This window comes from Letharia columbiana (genome assembly GCF_014066305.1).
Source record: "Letharia columbiana isolate WasteWater2 chromosome Unknown Sc0000028_s0, whole genome shotgun sequence".
Lineage (NCBI taxonomy): Eukaryota > Fungi > Ascomycota > Lecanoromycetes > Lecanorales > Parmeliaceae > Letharia > Letharia columbiana.
In genome coordinates this window covers 115,026-139,231 of record NW_023501070.1, presented here as the reverse complement: position 1 = coordinate 139,231, position 24,206 = coordinate 115,026, and the positions used below count along the sequence as shown (strand labels likewise).

The 24,206-nt window shown below is 50.3% G+C and overlaps 11 protein-coding genes across 11 annotated transcripts; 8 read left to right on the top strand and 3 right to left on the bottom strand.

Annotated features, from left to right (window-relative positions):
• Positions 1 to 1,430: 1,430 nt before the first annotated feature.
• HO173_008130 (uncharacterized protein) lies at positions 1,431 to 2,057 on the bottom strand (the record flags this gene model as incomplete). Its single annotated transcript, XM_037310030.1, has 2 exons — positions 1,431 to 1,691; positions 1,752 to 2,057. 2 exons carry the CDS (start codon positions 2,055 to 2,057, stop codon positions 1,431 to 1,433), a joined length of 567 nt encoding a protein of 188 aa, XP_037162990.1.
• Positions 2,058 to 2,367: 310 nt separating this feature from the next.
• Positions 2,368 to 2,703, top strand: HO173_008129 (uncharacterized protein; the record flags this gene model as incomplete). The annotated part of the gene is made up of 3 exons (XM_037310029.1): positions 2,368 to 2,382; positions 2,437 to 2,576; positions 2,640 to 2,703. 3 exons carry the CDS (start codon positions 2,368 to 2,370, stop codon positions 2,701 to 2,703), a joined length of 219 nt encoding a protein of 72 aa, XP_037162989.1.
• A 30-nt stretch (positions 2,704 to 2,733) lies between these two features.
• On the top strand, positions 2,734 to 4,236 carry HO173_008128 (uncharacterized protein; the record flags this gene model as incomplete). The annotated part of the gene is made up of 1 exon (XM_037310028.1): positions 2,734 to 4,236. The coding sequence occupies one exon, from the start codon at positions 2,734 to 2,736 to the stop codon at positions 4,234 to 4,236; it is 1,503 nt and encodes a 500-aa protein (XP_037162988.1).
• Positions 4,237 to 5,315: 1,079 nt separating this feature from the next.
• Positions 5,316 to 6,710, top strand: HO173_008127 (uncharacterized protein; the record flags this gene model as incomplete). Its single annotated transcript, XM_037310027.1, has 1 exon — positions 5,316 to 6,710. One exon carries the CDS (start codon positions 5,316 to 5,318, stop codon positions 6,708 to 6,710), a length of 1,395 nt encoding a protein of 464 aa, XP_037162987.1.
• Positions 6,711 to 10,867: 4,157 nt separating this feature from the next.
• Positions 10,868 to 11,490, top strand: HO173_008126 (uncharacterized protein; the record flags this gene model as incomplete). The annotated part of the gene is made up of 2 exons (XM_037310026.1): positions 10,868 to 11,415; positions 11,475 to 11,490. The coding sequence occupies 2 exons, from the start codon at positions 10,868 to 10,870 to the stop codon at positions 11,488 to 11,490; spliced, it is 564 nt and encodes a 187-aa protein (XP_037162986.1).
• A 219-nt stretch (positions 11,491 to 11,709) lies between these two features.
• On the top strand, positions 11,710 to 12,042 carry HO173_008125 (uncharacterized protein; the record flags this gene model as incomplete). The annotated part of the gene is made up of 1 exon (XM_037310025.1): positions 11,710 to 12,042. One exon carries the CDS (start codon positions 11,710 to 11,712, stop codon positions 12,040 to 12,042), a length of 333 nt encoding a protein of 110 aa, XP_037162985.1.
• A 53-nt stretch (positions 12,043 to 12,095) lies between these two features.
• On the top strand, positions 12,096 to 12,470 carry HO173_008124 (uncharacterized protein; the record flags this gene model as incomplete). The annotated part of the gene is made up of 1 exon (XM_037310024.1): positions 12,096 to 12,470. The coding sequence occupies one exon, from the start codon at positions 12,096 to 12,098 to the stop codon at positions 12,468 to 12,470; it is 375 nt and encodes a 124-aa protein (XP_037162984.1).
• A 66-nt stretch (positions 12,471 to 12,536) lies between these two features.
• On the top strand, positions 12,537 to 12,902 carry HO173_008123 (uncharacterized protein; the record flags this gene model as incomplete). Its single annotated transcript, XM_037310023.1, has 1 exon — positions 12,537 to 12,902. One exon carries the CDS (start codon positions 12,537 to 12,539, stop codon positions 12,900 to 12,902), a length of 366 nt encoding a protein of 121 aa, XP_037162983.1.
• Positions 12,903 to 13,190: 288 nt separating this feature from the next.
• HO173_008122 (uncharacterized protein) lies at positions 13,191 to 14,920 on the top strand (the record flags this gene model as incomplete). The annotated part of the gene is made up of 4 exons (XM_037310022.1): positions 13,191 to 14,045; positions 14,102 to 14,281; positions 14,346 to 14,373; positions 14,421 to 14,920. The coding sequence occupies 4 exons, from the start codon at positions 13,191 to 13,193 to the stop codon at positions 14,918 to 14,920; spliced, it is 1,563 nt and encodes a 520-aa protein (XP_037162982.1).
• Positions 14,921 to 16,726: 1,806 nt separating this feature from the next.
• HO173_008121 (uncharacterized protein) lies at positions 16,727 to 19,238 on the bottom strand (the record flags this gene model as incomplete). Its single annotated transcript, XM_037310021.1, has 10 exons — positions 16,727 to 16,911; positions 17,121 to 17,347; positions 17,396 to 17,524; positions 17,583 to 17,660; positions 17,716 to 17,929; positions 17,978 to 18,070; positions 18,224 to 18,585; positions 18,737 to 18,815; positions 18,880 to 19,051; positions 19,188 to 19,238. The coding sequence occupies 10 exons, from the start codon at positions 19,236 to 19,238 to the stop codon at positions 16,727 to 16,729; spliced, it is 1,590 nt and encodes a 529-aa protein (XP_037162981.1).
• A 2,781-nt stretch (positions 19,239 to 22,019) lies between these two features.
• On the bottom strand, positions 22,020 to 22,595 carry HO173_008120 (uncharacterized protein; the record flags this gene model as incomplete). The annotated part of the gene is made up of 2 exons (XM_037310020.1): positions 22,020 to 22,405; positions 22,466 to 22,595. 2 exons carry the CDS (start codon positions 22,593 to 22,595, stop codon positions 22,020 to 22,022), a joined length of 516 nt encoding a protein of 171 aa, XP_037162980.1.
• Between the last annotated feature and the right edge of the window lie 1,611 nt (positions 22,596 to 24,206).

Genomic DNA, 24,206 nt, shown 5'->3' with positions numbered 1-24,206 from the left:
TTTCAAACCTTACATCAATAGAGCTGTCGGAGCCGCTCCTGCACAAGAGACCGCACCAATGGGAACTCTTCAATATACTCTTCAGTCTACCGTCCATAAGGAGTCTCAAAGCTTATGGACTCAAAGACGGCGAAAAACTCGAATAGCGGGAAACATGCAAATTCTCTGGAGAACGGGACTCGAATATCACCGAGTTGGACCTCCAGGACTGCGCTCTGGATGAAGAGAAAGTCTCGAGCTGAATCGATTCAACTCGCTTTGACTCATTTACCTAGTCCTGGCAGGGCAACTTGCACAACACGGACCAGATCGTTCCGATTGCTCTCCGATGTGCTCTCCTTGAACGCAACCGAATCATTTTCACTCGACTCGATCGAAGATCGAATGAAGGCAACTCGGCCGGCATCGGAATATCTACGCAAATTATTGTCTTGAAGTACTTGAGGATAGAATATCCGCTCGTGAGGAGGGGCTTTCCGCTTGCAGATAAACTTCCGTCCTCGCTCGAGGAGTTTCATTTGCACAATGAGTCCTACAGGTGGAGTTCGAATAGAAGCCTTGAATTGGACAAATCACGAACGAGATGTTCAGATTCGGGGTGCTTCTGCTGCGAAGTGGCAATAAGCGTCATCCGAAGCTCAAGACCATGACGATGGAAGGGAATCGGAGTAGGGGAAAAAAGAGACTGGCTGTTATGGCATTGAATCAGAGGCCTGATGCTTCACTAACCGTTTGTTGGTGGCTGACGCTGGGCTGGAAAGGTAGCGGAGGAAGGTACGGAGCTTTTCGATGGTAGACGCCCCTTCCATTGCGCTGCTCTTATTCGAAGTTCCCCATTTTTGCATGTGGGTATTTGGCTTGGCCGGAAAGCTCGTGGAACAGGGTACAGAATTCCAGAATCGTAGAGGTCCTCCCAATTGCATGCCGAGACTGTGCTGGAGACCTTGTGGACAGGGGACGTCGTGGACAAAAACTCCGATCGATGTGGTGGTAGAGGTCCTCTCCTTTGTGCCACTGCTCTTCAAGATGCTCTCTCCTTGCATTTGGTCTCAAACACCCAGGATCAACCCCGCGACTCGGTACTGTTGACCTGTCGCGCTTCCTCGTATTGACGGTGATGCCAAAAGAGGTATGAAGCCAAAGGAACAGCACTTTTGAGGGCTGACAGCGTTTTGTCTGTGACACTTCCATAGAACATCTGTATCCTCCCCGTCGCAGCTGTCCTGAGCCTGGATACTGAGACGCTAATGACGGTACTGGCAGACTGCTTCTTCGTTGCGCTGCTGCTTCGCACGGTATGTCCTCGTCGCATGCCTTCTGGAGCTTGAGCATATCCATACCGACAATTACACTGTTAGAAGGCCTTTCATTCGCGCCGCTGTTGCTCGAGAGACCCACTCTATGCACACACCCGAAAGCCTCCACTTCTTCTAGCTGGTTGGCGCTTCGCGTTTCTCGCTTGGATTGTGAGGACGACAGTTATTTCGTTGACCATGAAGTGATGGAAGTGGCCATATTGAGAGGCCGAAGGCAGATCCGGGTAAACCAAGGAGGTGTCCGATGGATCTCGAAAACGTCCCTCTTGTCTGGTACCTCCCTTTCTCTGCTATGTAATCTCGAGGTTGGGTACTGCAGAATTGATCCTGCTCTGGCTGTTGATTTGCTGCTCTCGCTGGGATCTTGCTAGAGGACTGGTATTCTTTCGCGTATCAGTTCACTGGGGTGGACTCTCGCAGAGGGCTGAAGCCAACAAGCGATATACTGTGTAGGTACTCATCCATCACCACTGTATTGCCGTCAGGAGCACCGTCATTGCTCTCGCTCACAATCATCGCGATCTCCTTTCTCAGGCCAAAGAACCTTCTGATAACCTCGTTCTTTGTCTTGAACACCTTCTGCATCCTACTGGCTCTGATCATAATGATTGGAAGTGCTGTATACGTCTTGCCGAAATTGCGTGTTATGCTGTGGTCGAGCTGGACGTTGTCAAAGGTTGGTAGGCAGTCGATGTAGGCATGCTGACTCTTCTTTAAGCTCTTGCTGCCAGAAGCATCCATGCTTTTCCGACAATTCTGAGCAGGAGCAGTCTCTAAGTGGTGTTTCAGTTGCTCCTACGGTCGCACGCATGTTGAGCAGCGCTTGATCGAGATGGTCGTTCGCGAGAATAAGGAAACTGAATAGGCTACAGTTTGCCTGTGTATGCAACCTCTTGTTTATGCTGCTGGTATAGGATGAAACTACTCGCTTCGCGCGATTTAAATCCAAGTTCTAAAGTTCCGATTCTGTTGACCTTTGATCTGCCTCCCTGGCCCGGACCGACGTTGATCCGGGAAACTAGCGCAATTTGGTGCTTGTTTCGGTCTCAGTATGCAAGTATCTCCTGTCAGCTGAGCACTTCTAGTCGTTAGCAACATCACCAAGACTAACCTCTCCTAGTGTTCTGTGGATAGCCAAGGTAGCGCATTCCCCCTTGACAGCAAAGCAGCAGGACTGAGCGCCGATAGCGAGGTGTCAGTCGAACGATCTTTCCTCCAAATTCGCACACAGCAAATCCATCAAAATTTCGGGACCCGCATGTACGTGACCTCTCGAGGATTGAGACGGTACTTTTGCATCATTTACTGACAATGTTCTTCAAGCCTAGCTGCACCGCGCCGTCAACGAGCTGGTTGTGACCTCCGACGCGAGGAACGGCCTCCTTAGACACATCCTATTATTCTGTCGCACACCACTATGCCTAGCCTCGTGGACCTCCCTAACGAGCTTCTGGAACGAGTTCTGGACTGCGTCGAGCCGAACGACCTCGATAATTTCACGCGGTCGTGCAAAATCTTGCACACATTAGCAGACGATAGTCGCGTGGAAGGCAGTAGTCGTCTGCTCGACCACATGTACCGCAAGGTACACTTGAAGAGAATCGAGAATGGTTGGGGAGATTTCACGATCTTTGAATTCCCAGAATTGCTAGGAGGTTTCTTGATCGCGCCTAGAATGGCAGATTATGTCAAGGAAATGGCCGTCAACCCCTGGAAAGTATGTTGGGATGGCCCCATTGTCCCAGATCCCTTCAATGCATGGGAAGAAGAAGAAGATGATGACTTGCATCGTCCATATCCTGATCTCTTTGTCCCATATCCCATCCGACCATGGGGAGGAGAAGAAGAAGAAGAAGAAGAAGAAGACTTGTATCGTCCATATCCTGGTCTCATGAGGGTATTTCAGGCGGCTGTCAAGGATTCCGAGTCTATACCAGCCGAAGAGAAAGAACACTGGATATCCAAGATCAAAGCCGGCGATCAGAACCCAGTCATCGCTCTACTGTTCCCGAGACTTCACTACCTGACCAGTCTCGTAATAATACTGGATGATCGAGAAGATCTCTTCATGCTCAAGGCACTGCGAAGTATTGCCAAGAACCCGCATTCGCCATCCCTGTCTCGACTGCGTGAAGTTGAGATCCACGGCACGAATGCGCCCACTCACAGACTGGAACTGGCAACCGCTTGTGCCGCACTGCCTTCGGTCATCTCTCTGGAAGCTCACCGGCTTGTCGAAGGACCCCTCGACTCCCCAGACTCTACATATGAACCGGCACCGCAATCTTCGAACGTTCGGGATCTGAAGATCATTGGCTGCCGTTTCTCGCCTAATACGCTATTCAAGTTGATCAGGAGCGCTAAGTCACTGCGATCTCTCACGTACACCTACTGGACCCCCTACGACGGTACCCATCTTTCCTTCGCTTGGGTACGCGCAGCCCTTCTTCAATTTGCATCGACATCGCTCGAGGAGCTTACACTACGCCGTTCTCATTCCTCTCCTGAAGGGGAAAGAATGGAGTGCAGTTTCAAGAGCTACCGCAATCTGCGGGTGTTGAACATCGACTACGGGCTCTTGATGGGCGACAAGTTCCGCATGACGAACAAGATCGTGACCGGACTACCGGCATCGCTTGAGATTCTCAACCTCTACGGGTGTGATGCCAATGGCTATCGCCCCAGGTCTATGTGGATTCCAGAGCTCGTCAATTGGATTATTAGGGTGAAAGAGAGGAAGGTACCATGCCTGAAGGAACTGAATTTCCAGGACACGTGGCACCTGTCCTGCTTCGATCCGGCCCAGATCAAAGAATTGTGTTTGGCAGCGGAGAGGGCTGGGTTTGAGATGACTGTCACCTCTGGTGACTCCATGATATTCGGGACTCTGAGAAGCCGCGGAAGGGGGGCGAGGTGGTAGGATACGAGGATGTGGATATTGTCGGAGGGTTAGAGGCTGTCAAAAGCATTCGATATTGCACATCGAAATCGTTTGGGTACATCAGCAGTACTGGATCATTGGTCTCCAAGACACGCAGTCCCTAGAAGACTCAAGGCCTCTCATCAGTTCCTTAGTGTTTGTTGCACCTCTGGGGGTATGTCATCCATGAATAATCATTCTGTCCAGGGGCAACAGATACCGATCAGTAAGGTGCAACATATTCGTTCTTCCATTGACCCCTTGTAACTCGCTCACATAGCTAGTTGTTTCCATACTTGATAGACAGAGACCTTCAAAAGCAAAAGTATTGAGAAGTTTTACCCCTTGAATGACTCGAAGCTGCAAACCGCCAGCCTTTAACAACCTCAGTAATATCGACTTAACCCGGCTCTTCCGCCGAACCTTCGATACTTTTTTTAGTCGCTCAGTCGAAAGTGCACCGTGAATATACCAACGTCCACTGCTCGTAAGCAGCAAGTGAGCCGTATCCCTTCATCATTCCGATTGAGTAATGGTCAGAGCTTTAACACTTTACCTATCGGAGGTCGTTGACACCAAACACATCCAGCAACCACATTCCAGCAACCACACCGGTCAACCTCAACCCTCACTCACTGAGCGCACAGTATAGGTGTAGTGTTGATTTCATTACAATAACCACGCCAGTCGGCCTCCAGCCTCTTTCATTGAGCGTACACCAACCTCATTACAGCAACAACGGCATCAGTCAACCTCCACCTTCTGCTCTTTCTCATTGAAGGCATAGTACAGAGGTAACACCAACCTCATTACAGCAAAAACATCGGTTGACGTCCGCCCCGCTTTGCTGAAGCCATAGTATGGAGATGACAACATCCTCACCATAAAAACAACGCCAGTCAAATCTTACCCTCCACCTCACCTCACTGAGGACGTGGCACAGAGGCAACACCAACCTCGTGGCAGCAACAACATTGTCAACCTTCAACCTCCCCCACTAAGCGCACAGTACAGAGGTAAGAGATCCACTGACCATCAGATGTCTCAAATCCACTAAATATGTTTCTAAGACTTCCACCATGGCACGCTTTCCAGATCTACCAAACGAACTAGTTCGTGAGGTCATGACATATGTCATGCCAGAGGACATCGAGAACTTTTCCCTAATTTCTAAGAGGTTTTACGCCGTGGCTTTGCCGCTTCTGAAGGAGCACCGGGAGCTGAGGGTACGCTATAGCGACTTTGACGATATTGGAAAGGCGGCGTTCTTTGGGTGCCGGTTTGAATTCGACTATTTGGACTACCTAATCCGAACAAACTGTACCCTAGGCGACAGTTTCTCAAATTTGCTGATCGATGTCCTGGCCAACCGTCGGATGGCGCTTTACATAAAGGAACTTCGCTTAGACGGCTGGTTTCTTGAATGGGAATCTATGATTCCCGACCCTTCGCGTGAGCGGCATGAGCACCGCCCGTATACTCAAGAGCAATTCGTCCTGTTCAAGCAGGCTTTGTCGAGATACGTGCTTCCAGGGAAGCTGGAAACATGGATCGAAGAGCTCGAATCAGGGCACGAGGGTCCTATCATACGCCTTCTGCTCATTCTCCTTCCAAGGATCAAATCGATCAAGTTTCAATGGTGGAGCGAGGTGGTGCATCAACTTCGAGAGGTGATCGAGCGAATCAGAACAGATTGCATAGAGGACACTCCGATACTCAGTTGTCTCGAGCAAATCAACATACAGTTTGAGGAGTACTTTATCAATCCCGAATTGCGTCCGCTCGACTTGTTGGCATTCCTGGCTACAATACCGTCGCTCAAGTCGCTCTACGGTGTATACATCACTGCTTATGGTCATTCCCATGACTTCAGCTGTCTCTTGCCACACTCCTCGAATATCACCGATCTGGGCTTCAAATGGTGCTACATCAGCCTTGAACAACTGGGAGAGTTTCTGCACGGTCTGAAGGCATTGCAAACCTTCAGCTACAGTCACGACAAACATGATGAAGGACGTGGTGACGAGGTATGGTGGGACCCGGCAGGGATATGCAAAGTGTTGTCGGCACACGCCCAACGATCCCTCAATGTGTTGGGCCTCCGTAGCGTTAATGAGCCTAAAGGACCCATTGAGAATCTCCAAGACTTCAAGGTTCTGAAAGAGCTGACCCTGAGCTTTTCGCTCTTCTGGAGGGGAACGGGTTATTCTATGGAGACTTTTGCATGTGCGCTACCAGAATCTATCCAAAAGCTCAGTATCCATGACATTGAGGTCGAGCACGTTTCACAAATTGAGAGTACGATCCAAGAGTTGGTGCTTTTCAGACCGGATCGTTTGCCCAACCTTGAGAAGGTCTGCTATTGTGTGTCTCGGGATGTACACTGGCCCCACTGGTTCAGCCAAAACACGGACAAGCTGCGAAAGTCTTGTGAGGATGCAGGATTCGAGCTGCGCTTCCGAAATGAAGAATAGAAAGGGAAGGGCCAGTTCCGTCCTATCGCATGGCATTAGAGGAATTTGCTGTCGCTCACGTGGTTTTGTGCCATGGTCTTTATCCGGAGGCAAATGCTGCACTGGGGCTGAATCCGTTGATGAGAATCCAGCGTTGGAGCAAGAAAGTCGTAGCGACTTAGCGCGGTCATACGCTTCGATACATTCATAGACCCTAGGAGCGCCTAGATACTTCGATCAATAAAGCAATTGTCTATGACTTGGATACAGCTTAGCATTGACCTATGCGTGGTTGCTACTTAATGAATCCTTGCTCAAAGCCGGATCCGACTGCTCGTTCTCTGCTTGCTTCTTGCAGAGCCCACGACAGTACCTCGCAAGCTTATCTGTAGTAGAATTATTTATCTCAAGAAGAGCGAATGGAAAGGTGATATGTACGTGGAGTAGCACAAAGGGGTGCAGTGATCTCTCAACATGTCTTGTAAAAGGGGACATGCCCAGGCCAACAGCAACAGTGACAAGTCCTTACAACTTAACGCTCCAATCTTGCCGAGGTAACCATAGCCTCTTCGACTGATCGTGACTCCTTCTTGACTCTGGTGCAGGAGTCTCGAATTTGATCCTCGAGATCGATCCCTAAGTTCTCCCAACACTCCTTGAGCCGTGATGTTATTCACGAACTTTAAAGCGGCGGTTGCCCGTGCTCGTATCCCCTGGGAGCTGGGAAATACAATGTCTTGATAGCTGATGAGTCCGGGGTGAAGGATTTATAGGGGATACCACCCCAGGAAACTCACCCCAAACAGACCCACCCCAATCTAAGCCGAAACCCCGGCGGCGAATCCCCCACACCTCGTTGCGCGCTCGTGGGTTCCCCCGCGTACCACAGCCGGCCGTTGTTATTCGCGCGGAGGGTTTGATGCCCTTCCCGTGTGAGTCCCGCGGGGGTGGGGGGGGGGGCTAATTCAATCAGGAGCCGCAGGCCCGTGGGAATGTGCCCCAGCGGGGATACATGCATGTCTGGGGGTTCGGGGACTTTGTCCCCGCCGAGCATTTCTCGGAGCGTGGCTAGGACTTGTCGCGTCGTGGTGTCGTCGTCTTGCGCGTCGATGGCGTAGGATTGATTGGGGACGACGGTGACGTAGAGGATGCCGCGGCCTGGGAGGAAGGAGTCGTGGTCGAGGGATTGCCACACTGCGTAGGGGCCCTTGGTCGAGGGAAGCGTGGTGGAAGAGTTCGGTCGATTCGTCCCGGAAGGTTTGGTCCGATGAGAACTGGAGGAATATCTTGGTGTGTATGCCCATTTCGACGGTTTGGATGGCACTTTTCTTCCAGGCTGGTAGCTCGGGGCTGAATCGGATATCTTCTGACTGGAGAATGCCGACCGAGAAGGTCAAGATGGCGTAGGCCGCGTCGATACAACTCCCGTCTGCATTGAGTATGTTTTCCCCTCGATCGGACCATGTGATGTTCTTGACAATAGTGTTCAGACCTAGACGCTTGTCATTTGTCTTCATGAATCCTGATGCCTGGCTATGGATGAAGGAATTGAATCCCCATTGATCGACGACGAAGTTGTTGTCTTCGGAGAAGCCGTAAAAGGTTGCATTCCAACGGGTCAGCGCGCACACATTGTGAAATCGATGAGGGCCTCACATATTTGGCGACGGTAAATTTATCGGATGAAACGTCCTTCGAATTGAACCTGCGCCAGCTGCAAAGCCCACGTGTGTGGTAGGGAGCCAAGGTATGGAAACCTTAAGGAGAAAAGAGGGTCAGGCGTATACTAACAGGTGTTCGTGCATATTCGAAGTCCAGCTGATACCATTCTACAGCTTGGGCCCGGGCATCACCCATTGGCCTCCATCCAGCAAGGTTCAACGCAGCACGAAAGCTTCTATCTTGTAAATTCTCGAGAAGTATGTTTCCCGCATCTTGCTCGACGATCGAGTAAGCATCTCTAGAGCTTGTCAAGGTAATCCACTGGACCATTCGTATCATAGGTTAAGAGCGACGAGAAGTTCGAGAAGTAGTTTCTCATATTGTACCTCTGGACCTGAGAAAGATAATGATCAGAATTACGCTCGTAGAAGTTGGCTGGTAACTCATTACCAAGGTCCAGATCGGGTTTGTAGGGCACCCAGGAGAAACAATCCCTTCAATCTACAAACACTGTCAGCTGTATATTTAGCAAAATTGCCAACTGGACATAAGATAGCCAGTTAGCTCCCAGCTCGATGGTATAAGATTTACCCTGCTCGTCTTTTCCGAAAGGCGTATGTCTGCAGCGACCTCCGATCTCGCTGTTGTATTCGACGATGAGAAAATCGGTGACGGAGTTGTTGGCTAATGCTTGCTGACATCATAGGAGTAGAAGTGAAGGATTTTTGAACAGGAACAAAAGCTTACAGCAGTGGTAATTCCAGCAACGCCGGCGCCGAGTATGGCCACTTGCGTCTTCTCGCACGTGGACGAGGCTCTGGGCACAGGAGATGAAAGAGCCGTCAGGACGGAAGACCCAAGCAGCAAGATGTTTACAAGGTGCGATGTCATGACTAGACGTTTTGGCATCGACGCACGGACTAAATTGTGGCTCCGCGAAACTCGCGATGCAATGGTCGATCAAAATTAACCCTTGATCTTTCCTGTCGAATCAACACCCCTCTTGGGGAATTGTACCCAGCATTTCAATCTCGTGAAGCCGGGATCGAATTCGCGCTTCCTCGGGGTTGCAATACCCCTTTTAGGAAGGCAACCACGCACTGCAGAGTCGGCATCTCACCCGGCAGCCAGATCATGCGAGGAAATCGGACTGCAGCTCCATGAGAGAGTCTCGTGATTCGGCAAAATTCATACTGTTGTAGGCTTCTATCCAAGAAGCACGCTCGGTTCGAGCCGCCGATCAATGCATGACCCTTCGGAGAGAGTCTTTGTGGAGCAGTCTTCAAAACGTTGACGAAAGATGCTTCACAAGCGACTATTGGGCTGCCAAAGCGACTATTAAGGGCGATCCAATTCCTATGCTGCTCTCTTCCAAGATGCTGTTCTACCACCGTTCACGCCACAACACCGTCTGATTCTTGCTGTTCGCTTGTAGCAGAGATGGAAGTCAAGTGGCATAAAGGTGGCCAAAAAGGTGTGGTAGCCTGTTGAAATGGGTAAACCTCGGTCATCTGGCTCTAGCGTCAAGAGTTCCGATTGGCAGATCAAGTCTTCCAGGCACCAGCAGGCGTTGACGGGCATTTCCAGAGTATCTCAACTGGTCCACGTGAGATGATAGTTGCTTGTTGATTTGCACATAAGAATTCCATTGACTGAAGAATCCTCTGCGTACGGCGTATTCGCTTTCCTATGCTCAAATGTTGCCACTTCCCACTGTCTCAATTTCAGGCATGAAAAGACTGACTTCAGTTTCTGTAGCCTTCGAGTGCTCCTTTGTGGTGCCAAACACGCCTCCAGAGCAGATACGGTCTGGTCTTGAACCGCCAGCGAAAGGATTCCTGCGATTAGGAATAAATCATTTGAACGCAGGAGCAACAAGCCTGACCTCGACGCAGTGGGTGGACCACCTACGAGGAGTTTCTGTTCTTGTGGAACTATGTCAAGATACTTCGAGGTAGCAAGGTGACTCGTTGGGACCTGGCAGTTGGAGGGTACTGGCCATCAATCACCCATATATTTCTTACCCTTTTAAGAGGCGACTCCAAGGATTAGCTTGAATAATTCTTCCCACGATTAATTTCCAGGGCCTTATCACGGTGGCAACGAAGCCCGCGATATATAAGGAACGGGTTCCCGCATCTTTCAACACATTCTTTAATACAAAAGTACCCCTCAATTTAAATGGTTGGCTGGCAACACTTTCGTTCGAACTTTATCAAATGCGCTGAGTCATTACAGTGGCAACCCTGCTAGATAGGAGCGTGGTCCGACCGCTTCTCTGCCACCCAACATTCGCTCACAACGCTCGACAGTTTTGAGCCCGCTCTTCCATACTCCGATCAAGATCAAGTCCTGCAAGTGTCTCTCTGCTTTTTTGGTAGGCTTAGACGTACATTGATGTACATTTTGCTGACATTCTTTTAGTTCACATTTCGCTCTAAGGCTTTCTGAAGAAGTTGCCGTCTTCGTGGGTTCATCCTTTCGAAGTAGTCACCTGTCCTCTCGCCTTTCCAGACATGAATCGTTTCGTGGATTTCTCGGATGGTTTTGTGCTTAGCAGTGGAACTGTGCCTATCGACATCCCCAAGGGCTTGGTCCTCCTACTGTACTATCGGCCAAAGGGAGAGTACATGTTACCGAAAGGGAGGAAGGATGTCGGAGAGACCTTGGAAGCTGCAGCGATTCGGGAGACCATGGAAGAGTCAGGATACGAGTGTCATCTATTCAAACACCAGCTTCCCACCAAAGCGCAGGGACTCAGTGACCCAAAACATACCGAACCGATTGCTGTTCAACAGCGAATGAACCAAGGCGTCCGCAAGATCATTTTCTGGTACATCTCCGAGGTCGATTCATGCAGCCATCAGATGGCCGACACACAAGAAGAGGGAGAAGAGTTTGATGTAGAATGGGTGCCCATGGAAGACGCACCTTCAAGATGCTCCTTTGCCGATGACAGAAAGATTGTTGAGAAAGCTTTGGAGGCCGTCCCTCGTCCGCATCTACCGTTAGCTCTACCAGTCCCTGAATTGCGCGATGCATACCTCGATGGATCCGTTGATAGGCAAGCCTTGGGTTTCCTCTCCATATCGCTCGGTGGTAGTATTGTCTAACAGCAAACAGGGACAACCCTACATAGAGTCGAAAACGATACAGATTGGGATGGCTTCGGGTTCTTGGAGACAAAGGAAAGCATAGTGAGACTGATCAGAGACTTCCGAGCCGAGCTGTGCGCCATGTTGCGAATCGAGAAAGAGGAGTGCCCATCGATGAAGGTAATGGATTTCCTTTCCATCTTGGCAAATCGCTCTGTCCTCATCCATATCTAGGTGCCTGAAGATCCAATGTTGCGGAAACAATGGGAGATCCTGCGATTTTCAGGATGGACGGCGGAAGGATCGAAGCGAACTATCAAGCTATGGTCCAAGGAATCTCTCGAGCGAGCAGTATCCGCGTCGATCTCATCGCACCTTGGACTGTTGATCGCACAAAGTCCGGCGCTTCACAGTACTTTCTGACCCTGAACATGGTCCTCGACTTCACATCTATCAACCGATTCGCGCAACCGAAGATTTGCACATCCTTTGCGATTTTGATTTCTTACAAAAAACAGCATTGGGGTCTCCAAAATCTTCAAATACCGCAACGATCAAGACCGTTAGCCCAGGTGTTTCCTGCGACTTGTTTCTGACATCTCTATGCCTTTTTGAACACGAGCCAGGCTTTACAACAACTCTCAAAGCCATGATCATTCGGAAATGGCAGCTGCTTTCAAGAACCCCCGAGTCGCTAAGCATAGTACCGTTCTTCTACCGAGTCCATGCTATCAGCTCTGCTTACAAGAGCAAGCTTCAAGCTGAGATGGTGAAAATGAATCTGGAAGCATCAGATGCTGTGGGTGCGACCGGGATGATAGCCCATCAATCTAATGACATTTCTTTGGCACAGGGGTCTTCCTACATGTCCAGTCCCGTCGGCGCGAGACGAGCGGCCGAGAACACGAAAGGGTACCGGGATGTGATCCTCGGCCCATTATGTCCACAAAAATGTACAACCTCAGCGAAGGACGACCTGCGTTGGCCTGCAAGTCCTTCCTACGCTAAAGCAAACATGATTTGAGGTGATCCAACAGAATTACGCCGCACAGCTTTCTCATCAAACTCCAACGGCCGCTACGCAGACACAATGAGAAATACGGATCAGACCTGGCAGCAGGTCTACATAAAGAATTCAATTTCTGCGCTGCTCGAGGTAGAAGCACTTCAAAGCCTCAGGCAGTATTTCCCTGTCGAGACTATACAGATCGTTCTTGCTGTCGATGAACATAAAAGGGATATATTCTTCAAGCGCTTCCAAGGCGAGACATTGAACGAAGTTCGCCTTCGGTACTATCATAGGCAAAGCCCTGTCTCTGACCATCTGGAAGAGCTGTATTACCGTTCAGATGAATGGTTCATTGATCTCGACCTTCGCCGAGCCAGTGATGTTTTGGCAGCTTACCAAAGATCCTTCGGGCATAAAATGTCACCTATCAATTGCTCTGAGCAATAAATCCACACTCTTTATCATAAACGCCTTCAACATCATCGCCGGTTTCTGGAATTTTATGGCACCTGCAGTCCCAGCTTTCTTGAGGGTGCTTCCAACAGTCGTGTGTCTTTGGAGAACTTTCTAGACATACCTATCAGCATCAATGGCCAAAGCCATGGAACTTTGCGGTACCACCTTGACCGTGCCACTCACATTCTCGACCCGGAAAGACCTGCCGGACTTCAGTCTCTCCCGTGCGCCTTCGGCTTTGGGGACGGACACGGAGGAAATGTTCTAGTTTCTTTGGACATGAGTCCACCATCTTTGCTCTATATTGATTACGAAGTGACTGGTTTTCACACACCTTTCTTGGATCTGGCAAAATCTATCTATCTGGACGGCTTCTTCGATGCAATGTACGCTGATCTCTTGTACGACGATATTCTCCACAAGGACGACAGTGGCAGTATCTGGGTAGATTGGAAAACTGGAAAAGATTGTATATCCATCGACTACGGTTTGGCTTTGGAACCCTTGTGGAAGACCCTCGCCGGCATCAAGCTCGAGTACGTCCTCAGACCCATACTCAAGATGCTCGAGCAAATGGCTCCATCGCAAAGAGATACCGCCGAGGAGACACTTGCGTGTGGCCTTTTCTGTTGTGCACTGCTCTCGAGGGACTACTCGACAAGGTCAGACGTTTTCTACCTCAATCTAGCTATCGGGGTTCGACTCGCAACGGAAATGAGGGCCGTACTCTCTGAATGTTTTGGCTGGAGCAACTGGCCCCAGAGTGTTTTACAGGAGGAAGTATCTCTTCCACGTGCAGCACCAGAACCAGGGAACCAGCAACTGATCTCCTTCAGTGGAAAGAGACGCATTTTGCACGGGTCGAGAGCGGAGCCCATCCGTGATACTGCTCACAGGCCATTTCCTAGGGCCAGTGGGATCCTCGTGGCCAGTCTACTCTCTGATGCTATGGAAGAGCGTAATAAAGGTATCCCTTTCTACTGGAAAATTCACAGATCCCTTGATTTCGAGACTGTTGTTTTAAAACGGGAAGACGATACCATTGCTTTACACAACAGATTCTCTACCAGGGCGGGAGAGGGCGCGGCGATGATAAGTCAGCGGATCCACCACGTCCGCAAAGAAGCTATGAGGGTGAGATTGTAAATCCTTCAGAGATGTTTGCCATTATGCTGACAAGTGGTTGACAGATTGCACCCTTCACGTGTATCACCCAGTACTTATTTGCAGAGTCTCGGATTGACCGACATTTCAAGTATCGCCAGATACTTGCTGAAGTTGCCGATACGGCGAAGAAGACCTTGATCGACGTCGGGTGTTGCATGGGAACTGATATCCGAACATTGATAGCAGATGGCTACCCTGCTCACGTAAGTCATTAGCATGCTCAAGTACCGAACATTGGGATTCAAAGACTGACCTTAGTATGGGTAGAGCATCACAGGACTTGATCGTGAGATTCGTAGGTGATGAAGCGTTTCAAGACACGTGATATGCTAATCCGGCTAGGCTCCATCAACCTCGGGTATACTCTCTACAACCATCGCCCACAAGATCTTGGGGTCCAGTTTCACGAGGCCGATGTGCTAGACCCGAGCAACTTCACAAAGCGCAAGGACCTAGCCGGCCAGTTTGACTTCGTCCACTCTGCCAACGTTATCCATCTATTCGACGAAACCCAGCAGGAAGCCTTCATCCAAGCGCTGACATTCCTCGTGAAGCCGGGCGGAACGGTATGGGGTCGCCAAGTGGGTCTCGAAGATGATGAGGAGGAGGCGACAAATCGCTTTCGACAGCCCGAGGGCAAGGGTATGCGCCATACGATCGCGCAATTTCGGCGTCTGTGGTTGAGGGCTACCGGGTGGGATGCGAAAATGCTGGAGTTTGAGGCAGAGCTCGTTCCTTATGATGAGTTGAGGGATCAACGGGCGGATAAACGCTTTGTTCTACAGTGGAGTATTCGTGCTCCAACCGATGATCGTACGGCCAGAATAGTGGACGAAAGTTAAGTGGCTGTGATCTGTAGGGGAGATTAACCCAGAGGAGGATCACACAGGAATCATTTTGCCTCGGGCCAATTGGCAGTCTAGCACTCTGAGCATGCAATATGCTTCATAGCAAGGCAAGGACTGAACATAACTTCACACGTTGTGGGTTGGAGTTGTTGAAGGCCTAATGCCAAGCAAGACGTCCTTTTGAACGCTGTGCGAGCACTTATTTGCGCTTCCCCCCCGCCGCTTAAGCCCCCCGGGTCACTCTCTGCAGCTCGACAGGGGGTGGGAGTCGGATATAAGGTATCAGCGTGTGCAAGCGTATTTACAACCCTTGGCACGGAGAAGAATACGCACACACCATCAAGAATAGTAGTTAAAAGGCGATTCTTCTTATACGTAACTATAACTCAACTCATAGAAAGTAGCTGAAGTCTATCTAGTCCTCAAAATCCTATATACCCTCCTCATCAAGCCACCGTTTTAATATATCCTTTTTAAGTACTATACTCCCTCGTAAACTCATCACAGCGACTCCTTCTTACTGTATATCGTAGAAAGGGACCCAAATCAAGAACCAAATCGCTCTAGAACTGAGGCCATATCTTATAAACGTGAGATACATAGACTTGTAGTATTACCTACACATACAAATGCGATGTAAAGTAGAAGCAAGAATAGACGTTTTTGCTGATATTTTGGTGATGCGCGCGCATTTTCTCCCTGCCAGTGATTGCAAATACTTACACTTACACACGCTGATACTCTCTAACCCGGCTTCCAACAAGATTACATCCGCGCCGAGTCTAAGCGCTCAACCCACCACCCTCGCATCCTATCCCTCGCACTCACCACCTCCACATCCTCCACCCCCAATAAGACTCTAGCCTCTAATCTACAGCTTCCCCCTCCCACCCCCCACCACCAACCACGCCGCGATCCACGCACCTACCGACTGAAATCGTTGCTACGATTGCAGAAAGAGTCTTTTCCAGGCGACATCGTCGAATCCTCCACCATATGTTAGAAAACCAAAAACCTGTCCGAACCCTCTTTACGCCATCATCACGCAATGAAACCGATTGTTGTTCCTGGCATGGGCGCCTCTATGTCATTCATTCATTCATTTTTTGCTGCTGTATGTACGATCTCGGCTTATAACCCACCGCCGCCGCCGCTTTTTTAGGTGGAGTGTCTCGCTGTTGGCTGGTGGGGCTGGGGAGTGGAGTTGTTGTAGACGAGATGTTTCTAAGAGAGAATGCTTGGATTCATAGAGGCGTTGGCCTGTTCGGTGTCCTTGGATGCTACGGGGTTATGTGTGGGTGGTTCCGTTGCGGAAGGGGGGGAAGGAGAAGGGGGCGGGGGGGAGGGGATCGGAACGGGGATGGATGGTCAAGGGGGGGTTGGTCAGTTGCTGTCGTTTCCTGTCATTGGCGTTGAGGCGGCTGGGGAATCACTTTTGGGGTGGGGCGGTGGGTGTGTGTAAGGATTGAGACGGCGAGGTTGGAGTTGGGTGGATGGATGGATCGGGTGTGAATAAGCGTGGTAGAGTGACGTGTTGGATACCTTGTCTTTTGAGGATGATGAGGCGATGGGGTTTCGTGCGTGTTTTTACATGTTTACTTACACGCACATTGCTTGCTGTGCTACCATAAATCTTGTCGATGCTAAGTACAACAGCAACCCCGCATCCTTCTCTGATCCTTCCATCCATCCACAACCTACCCCAAGCCCACCGCCAGCCTTCCATCCCCAAGTTCTATTCCCGACCCCAATTTTTATCCTAACAACCACGTCCTCTCCCTCGCCGCACCCATCTACCCATTACCGTTCGACCGCGGCACCTCTTTTATCGTCGAATTCATCATTGTCGGCGGCGTGAACGACTTGGTCTTCTTCTCCTTCGCCGACGAGTTCGACGACGGGACCCTTGTAGTTTTTGCGGCCGTCGACGAACCATTGCACGACGCTGATGACGATGACGATGAAGAAGGCGACGATGCAGTAGTCTGGAAATGGGTGTTGTCAGTGGATGCGTTGCATGGCTTGTGAGGGAGTATGAGGGGGCGGGAAGCGGGGGTTGGGGGGTGTGGGGATGAGGTGGGCTGAAATAAAAAGAGGAGAATGGCACGGGAGGATTGTGGTGGGTAGGGAATGATGGGTGGTCGTGGTTGTTTAGGATAGGGCGCCAAGGAGAGGGGGAAGATGGATGACGTACTCATGTTGCTCCCTGTGACGGGTAAGGTGGGCGGGAAGAGGAAGAGCACCGTCGTCACGATCACGTAGGCTATGCCGAGCAGATTGCACATCCAGCCAAGCGGACCCGGCAGGACGAATGGTCGTGGTGGAAGCATCTTGCGGCCTCGGAGGCAGTTGATGGCCGGAGGGATGGCGTAGGACACGCCGAGTGCTACGACGGAAGCTGAGATGATGGCGTTGAAGGCGCTATGAATGTTGGTCAGACAGAGAATGTACAAAATCAAGGAGCCTTACCTGGACGAGCCTAGGAAGATGCAACCGAAGATGACTACCAAGATCGTGGTCAGGATGAGCGCGTTGAGTGGCATCTCGTGTTTCGAGTGGACTTTTGCGAAGAACCGACTCGCTGGGAGTCCACCGTCTCTGCAGTCCCATCAGTACATGCAGCAAGTCTCCTCCAAATTGTAGTAGGCTGACGTACCTGGCGAAAGCGTAAGTCATGCGACTGCTTGTAGTCATGATACTTATAGTGGCGAAGAGCAGGCAGACGAGAGGGAACCTTTGGCCCAGAGTCAGCAAATGAACCAGGACCTGGTGTAAGGGCAGCTACTAACATGAGCAGGCAGATCGACCCAGCTTTACTTCCAGTAGCATTGTAGAAGATGGCCAGTAGAGGACCAGCAGCGGATCCAATTATATTCTGTACATTGGCTGACCCGCCGCTCACTAAGAGTAGGCATGTGAGGAAGATGAAACCTGTAAATATTCCTATCATGACCGTTGCGATCATGATTCGAGGTCCCTCTACGTGTGGATTGGGAATCTCTTCTGCCATGATCTGTTAGTGGCGTTACGGTGGCGTGTCGTGATACTGACCAATCATGTGGGCTACTGCGTCGAAGCCAGTCAGTCCGAGACCTGCTTGCAGCAGCCCGAGAAGCCAGCCAATTCCTCCTGGCCAGCCGGAGTCTGTGCACATGTTGAAATCAGTATTGTTTCGTAGGGGCCAGAAATTGACGATGAGACAGATTTGGCAAAACCAACAACATTCAGGCACCGACAGGGTTCTTGAGATTCAGATCTTGGGACAAACAGAGAAGAGTCACTCGACCATTCGCGTACCGTTTATAAATTCGGTGAAGACGAACTTGCCGCTAGCGTAATCGGGAGATGCGCATGCGAGTACCGTGATAGAGATGATGACGAATCCGGTAATCGACCATGCAAAAGCTCCTTTCGTAACGTATGGAAGCAGCGAGTTGCCGAAGGCGTTGAGCAAGAACGCAACTAGATTATAGCCAATGTATATCAAGAATTGATGCCAGCGTTGCGGCACGTAATTTTGATTCGTAAAAGAGATGACTCCAACGATGAGTTGACTTCCTAGCAGACCTCCGGATGCAACGAGGGCGATCCATCCGGACACGTTGATCCAACCAGTAATCCAAGACAGTAGTGGACGCCATTTTGGCCAGGCGATAACTCTGGGTCAAGATTTCTATGTCAGTACTGCCTATTCAAGAGAGAATCTCCAGGCTCGAAACATATCCAGAGAACAAATGCCCTACAGACATGTCTCAATACTTCGCAACAACCTAGTTTGAAAGAGGAGTTATGGATTGCGAAGATACATACGCGACCCAGTGGTATTGGCCACCAGCGGTTGGATAGGCAGACAAGAACTCAGCCATTGAAGCTGCTAGTGATAAGTTACCTGCGTACTTTTAGTATTCACTAATCATCGGCCGTATGATGGCGGGCGCCAGAGCAAGCTTTACATATTCCAGCTGTGATCAATCCCCATATGACTGACGTTGGTCCTCCGCTGGGAAGCGCCAGAGACAGAGATGCCGATAGAGCTGTCCACGAATTCAGGATCGCAAAGGCAAGCCCGAGCATTGCCAGCGGACTGAAGTGGCGGTTGAGCTCGGCCTTGTGGCCCATTGATGCCTGCAAGACGAGTCAGTATTTATCTTTGGTGGAGGCAAAACCCTGAAGAGTCCGACGAGATTGAGAAAGCTTCTAATTCCGGCAATACAACCCCGGTGGTATCGGGTGGAATGAAATATCCTGGAAGGACACCCACCAGATGAGCCGCATCGTCAAAAACGCGACTCTGCTGTCTTTCCCTTGCCATTGTAGCTTACGTCACGTGCTCCTAAGAGCTTTAAGAGCTGAGGTTTCACGAAGGCGTAGGAAAGAGGAAGGTAAGTGAGTAGACGAGGGAGGGGAAGCCTCTCTTTCACTACTCGTAGTATTGTATGAGATGTGATTAAGCATCAGCACCGCGCCGCGCCGATGCCAACAAGTGAAGGTTTGACACGAGATGAGCGGGAGCCTGTTCTCTGAGTTTTCCCCGAATTTTGCTAGTCCTGTTCAAGCTCTAGAGGCTAGATCTAAGACGCCGTCAGCTTAGCACCGATAAGACTGACGCGGCAAGTCTGCCGATGTCGTTTCTCTGTGTCATCTCCGCCGAAATATTGTCGGTGACTCCGTACAAGTACAGTAGAGGTTGGCAACAAAAAGCGAAGAAACTTCTTGTGAAGGAGAGAAGAATATGAGGTGAAGTTTATAAAAACTTTCCACATAGCAGATGTAACTAGCTTTTGGTGGCCGGCTTGGTCGTCTTGGCTGCGTTACGATTCCCTCAGAGATAGCGTAATTTTGGTGCTAGTGATATAATACTTGACTAGTCCATTTATATAAAACAGAGCTAACGTAACATTTGGTAGACTTCATATGGCAGGATCGAGGGTCTGCTGAGGTGCGTAACAGCTCTAAAAGCTGGCGAGTCTGCTGAATAGATGAAGTGAATCTCTTCCGCCGGCGCTGTAACTGCTCTGTGAACCGTTAGATACTGGGAGTGGGAAAGACCAGCGCCCCCTTATTTTGGTTGTAAGCTAGTGAAAAATACCAAATAGCTTCAGATCGTTAGCATAGGGCCGAAATCCCCGGACTTCAGATGACGAACACAGAATTGAGGGACTTCTGACGTGTATCTCAACGCTAAAAGCTGAAATTCTAGCTGAGTAGATGAATTGACTACGAGGGTGTTCCGTAGGCGCTCACTGCAACTGGCCTCTGAATCATTAGATCCTGGAACTATAGAGGAGGACTACCACTCTCTAATTGTTCATCAGCGCCTACCCATTAGCGAATGGATCAGGCTGCATAGCAAAGAGGATTGGAGTACTCCTATGACTTTTTTCGATGTTCGTCTTCGGTCAAGTGGTCCTCTGAGGCCCGGAGAGAGCCGCCCCATTCAAGCACGCCCTCTGGTCAGAAGCAGGCGAGGCCTAGGAAAGAGACAATCTGGATTGGTCAGCTTCAATATGGATTCCAGCCACGCGATAAGTCAACACTGGAGAAGGTTTGTCTATCTGAGCACCAGTCGTCGACAGCAGCTTCCCGAGATGGGGGAAGCAGGGAGGACCGGACAGACTGCCACCTCTTACCAGAGCTGAGGACACACGGGTGATAACACCCATCCTTAGCCAGGAAATCTTAAGATAGACTGCCTTCAAACACAAGGGTTAGCGACAAGCCCCAGAAAAAAGTACGCACCGGAGAGCCTCTCTCACCATCTGATACACCTCACCAAATCGGGAAAAGCAGCAGAGCACAATCGCACCTTCCACACAAGGAAAATGAGTAGCAGTAAACCAAATTCGGTCATATCACTGTCCAGTCCGAAGTCCATTGACGTCTCCCCTTGTATGCATATGGCGCACGACAAGAAGCTAAGAGCCAGCAACACGCTTGTTGAAAGCTGAAGCTACCCTCAATCGCACAGTAGGTAACCCAATATACTCCTATCTAAAGTATCATGTTCCTATCCAAAGTAGGGAGGCGCGGGTCGAAGTTTTTTCTTCTCAGAAATAACGAGGCCCGCAACAACCTCTAGAAGAACACGTTCATGCTGCAACTACCTTCCACTTGCCACCTGTCGCGCAATCCACGATGACGGGGGAAAGAAGTATCGACAAGAACGAGATTAACTGTGGAAACGTGACCACTTCAGTTGAAGGCTCAAACGTAAAAATATGATGACGTAGGTACGACTTTCTTAGTATACTGGACCATCAAAGGGAAAGCACCCTTCGTGGCTGCTACCCAACAACATTCTTCCGGACGATTGGCCGTGACGGAAGACAACATGACAGAACCAAACTGACTTCAAGTATATACATAAATCGCAATGAGCTTTTGTTTTGTCCTGAATATGTCCCCGCGCAGCAACATTGAATGAGGTTTGTTTGGCATAGCCTTCATCCCATTGGAAAGCTTGGGTTCTCCATCTACGGCCAGTCCAGAAGCATCAGCACATGGGCCGTCAAGGCGTGTTGAAGCTCCTTGTCGTCGACTGGCCGATGTAAAGTGGGGATAAGCACGCTCAGGTGGTCTTAAGTAGGAAATGGAGAATGAGATGACAAAGCTGCAACGCTTCAGGACAGGCAGGGGAACACATTGTATCTCGGTTCTTCGGCCACAAGGAGACCAGTGGACCTTCCCTCTGAATGGAAGACTACGCAAAGGACTGCACTACACTCAGTGACCAACTCATGCTACCTATCTCAGAACAGGCTGGAAGGGCACAAACTTCTTGTTGTCTATCCATTCGTTCCTTGGGGATGAAAAGTGGCACAGTGAACAGGCGAGCGAAAAGAATCTGATACGCCCGGGTAAGCGGACGCCTGTGTAGTATTGACCGATTCCATTGTTGCTCCGTAATCACATGCTTTCTTTCAGCACTGCACCACGTCCTGCCATGTTCCACGATGAAGTCCGTTGCCCTTTTGCCTTTCTCTGCCCACATCACTCGTGCTTTCCGTTTTGTTGAGGCGGCGAGACCCGGGATGTTGCCATTGGATAAAGAGCGCAGCATTGCATATGTTGTGCTGATTCAGGAGATGGGATTCTATCGGCCATTGGAGGGACCCACAGTGGAGCTGACTGGATCAAGCGGCTCTCGACGGACAATGAAGTCAACACCCGGCCTGCTACTCTGGCCGCTCCTGATCCTGCGTGGACCCCGATGAGGAGCACGGTAGTATGCTGGAATTGTCGAATCTGGGTATGCATCATTGTCTCCGGCAGGCTGATGGCTGGTTTGTATCCAAGTCCATGCCTGAGTGCCAATGGGTTGCAGCTGTGGACGCGGACCACAAGTGACGGTCGTTGAAGGTATTGTCTCAGGGGCTCTTGTCCCTCCAGAGACCGTATTTTGGGGTTCGCTGCTGGCAGCTGCTCGATTCTCGTCAGGTAGGACAGGTCCATGGCTTATGAATGGTGACTCATTATCCCCTGTCGATCATGTCAGCGCGGGCTTGGTTCTCTTGGACAGAGCAGCACTGAAGGAAGTACCCTTCTCTGCTTGTTCAGTTTTATGGCTTGGACTATTTTCTGAAGATCTACTCCCAGGTGGCGGCGAAGGGCTTGGTGACCGCTTGGTTTTGCCAGCACGCAATCCATCAGCACGCTGTGAGGGCAACATGGTATCCTTGAAGGCGAGGAGATTGCTAGTATTGCTGCGAATCGTTGTATGCTCGTGCAAAAACACGCCGAGGTGGCCTGAAAATCTCTAGTGAGTGGAGGTTTTCTGGTGGAGGAAGGACCGGTGCCTTTGGATTAGGAGACGCAGCGTTTCCACAGCGTCGAAGATTCCCAAATACGGAGCTGGTCTGGAGGTTTTGAACGAGCAGTAAGACCGCGAAGTTTTTTCGTGTAGATATGGTCAGTTGTTTGTTGCTGTGACAGCGTGCATAAGCTCTACTGCCTTCGGCTGGGCGCTTCCGTATCAAAGCAAGGTTTCTTTTGCCACAGCGCGGGTCACCGCTCATTCATTCTACATCTGTTACACAAAAATTTAGAGCATCAGGATACACTGCCACACCATCACCTTACGCTTTCACAATCTCTATCCTTCCCATTCTTCAACATAAGCCAATCTTCGAACGAGACGAGTCCTTCCACGTCTGCAAGTCTCCTTCAACAGACCCTCATTCGGCTACAGTGATACGAAACAAGACCCCTTAGCTCCGCCATCTACGCTGCAACAGAGCCACTGCTCTAAAAGAACAATTTCCTTTGAACAGCAATCTATCTGTGCTCCCAAAGGGTATTTCCCTTTTATCAACGTCCGTGCTGCGGTATAGGCCTTGCTAACAGCTCGTAGGTTGTATCCTGCTCCTTTTTCCTGCTCCCTTTTCCATACCAGACAACCCTCTCCCACACGGATCTACCTCCTATCATCATAACGATCCAACGCCATTTGGGATACCCCGCCCCCGGGCTACTATTCAAACCCTCAGCACTCTTACACTCGTCCGTACCGTTGAGATCATTGACAACCCACCGCGCCAAGTATCGAACAGAGTATGCTGCACCAACGGTCTGATCCCGGTCATATCTAACACTAGCCAGGCAACAGCTCGACCTTTTCCTACAATGTCGACAGCTCACAGCTACGAGGGTCGCTTCTCAAGTTCCTGTGCATTCAATGAACTTGAGTCGCACCTCGGAAACCCGGAGGACGTGGCATTACTCTTCAATTCGATTCCCAAAACCCCTAAAAGTTCCGACGAACCTGCGTCCGAAGCCATCTTGGGGTTTGCGATCGCAAAGGGGATAAAGTCCACGATGGAATGGCGTGCACAGGAGGCATCCCGAAAACGTGAAGTCGAGCTGGCAGAAGAGGCCTTGCCGTTTCGCAAGAGAGTGCTGGCGAGGTTGCGCAAAATGTACGAAGGCTTGGTGTCGCGCTTGAAGCACTAGGACCGGGCTTGCTATCCCACTCGACCATCCCTACATCCTTCACGAGCCTGTCCTCTCGCTTCGTTTGCATCACCGGACCATCAAAGATCTTCTATTCTAGGCGCAACGAGCCCGCGAGTCACAACACCTTGGTACGATTTGGGGGAACCCGTGGCAAGTCGGATGGACATACAATGGGCATTTCTAGCATGAAAGGGAGCAAGATTGTGGGCAGCGGTCTATGGAGGGATGATTGCTGTTGGCTTTCTACCAAAATACATCGGAGGAGGAAACGTGCATGCGTGGTACTGTTTGTTCTTTATCTATGGTGGATCCTAGATGCTTGCTTTGT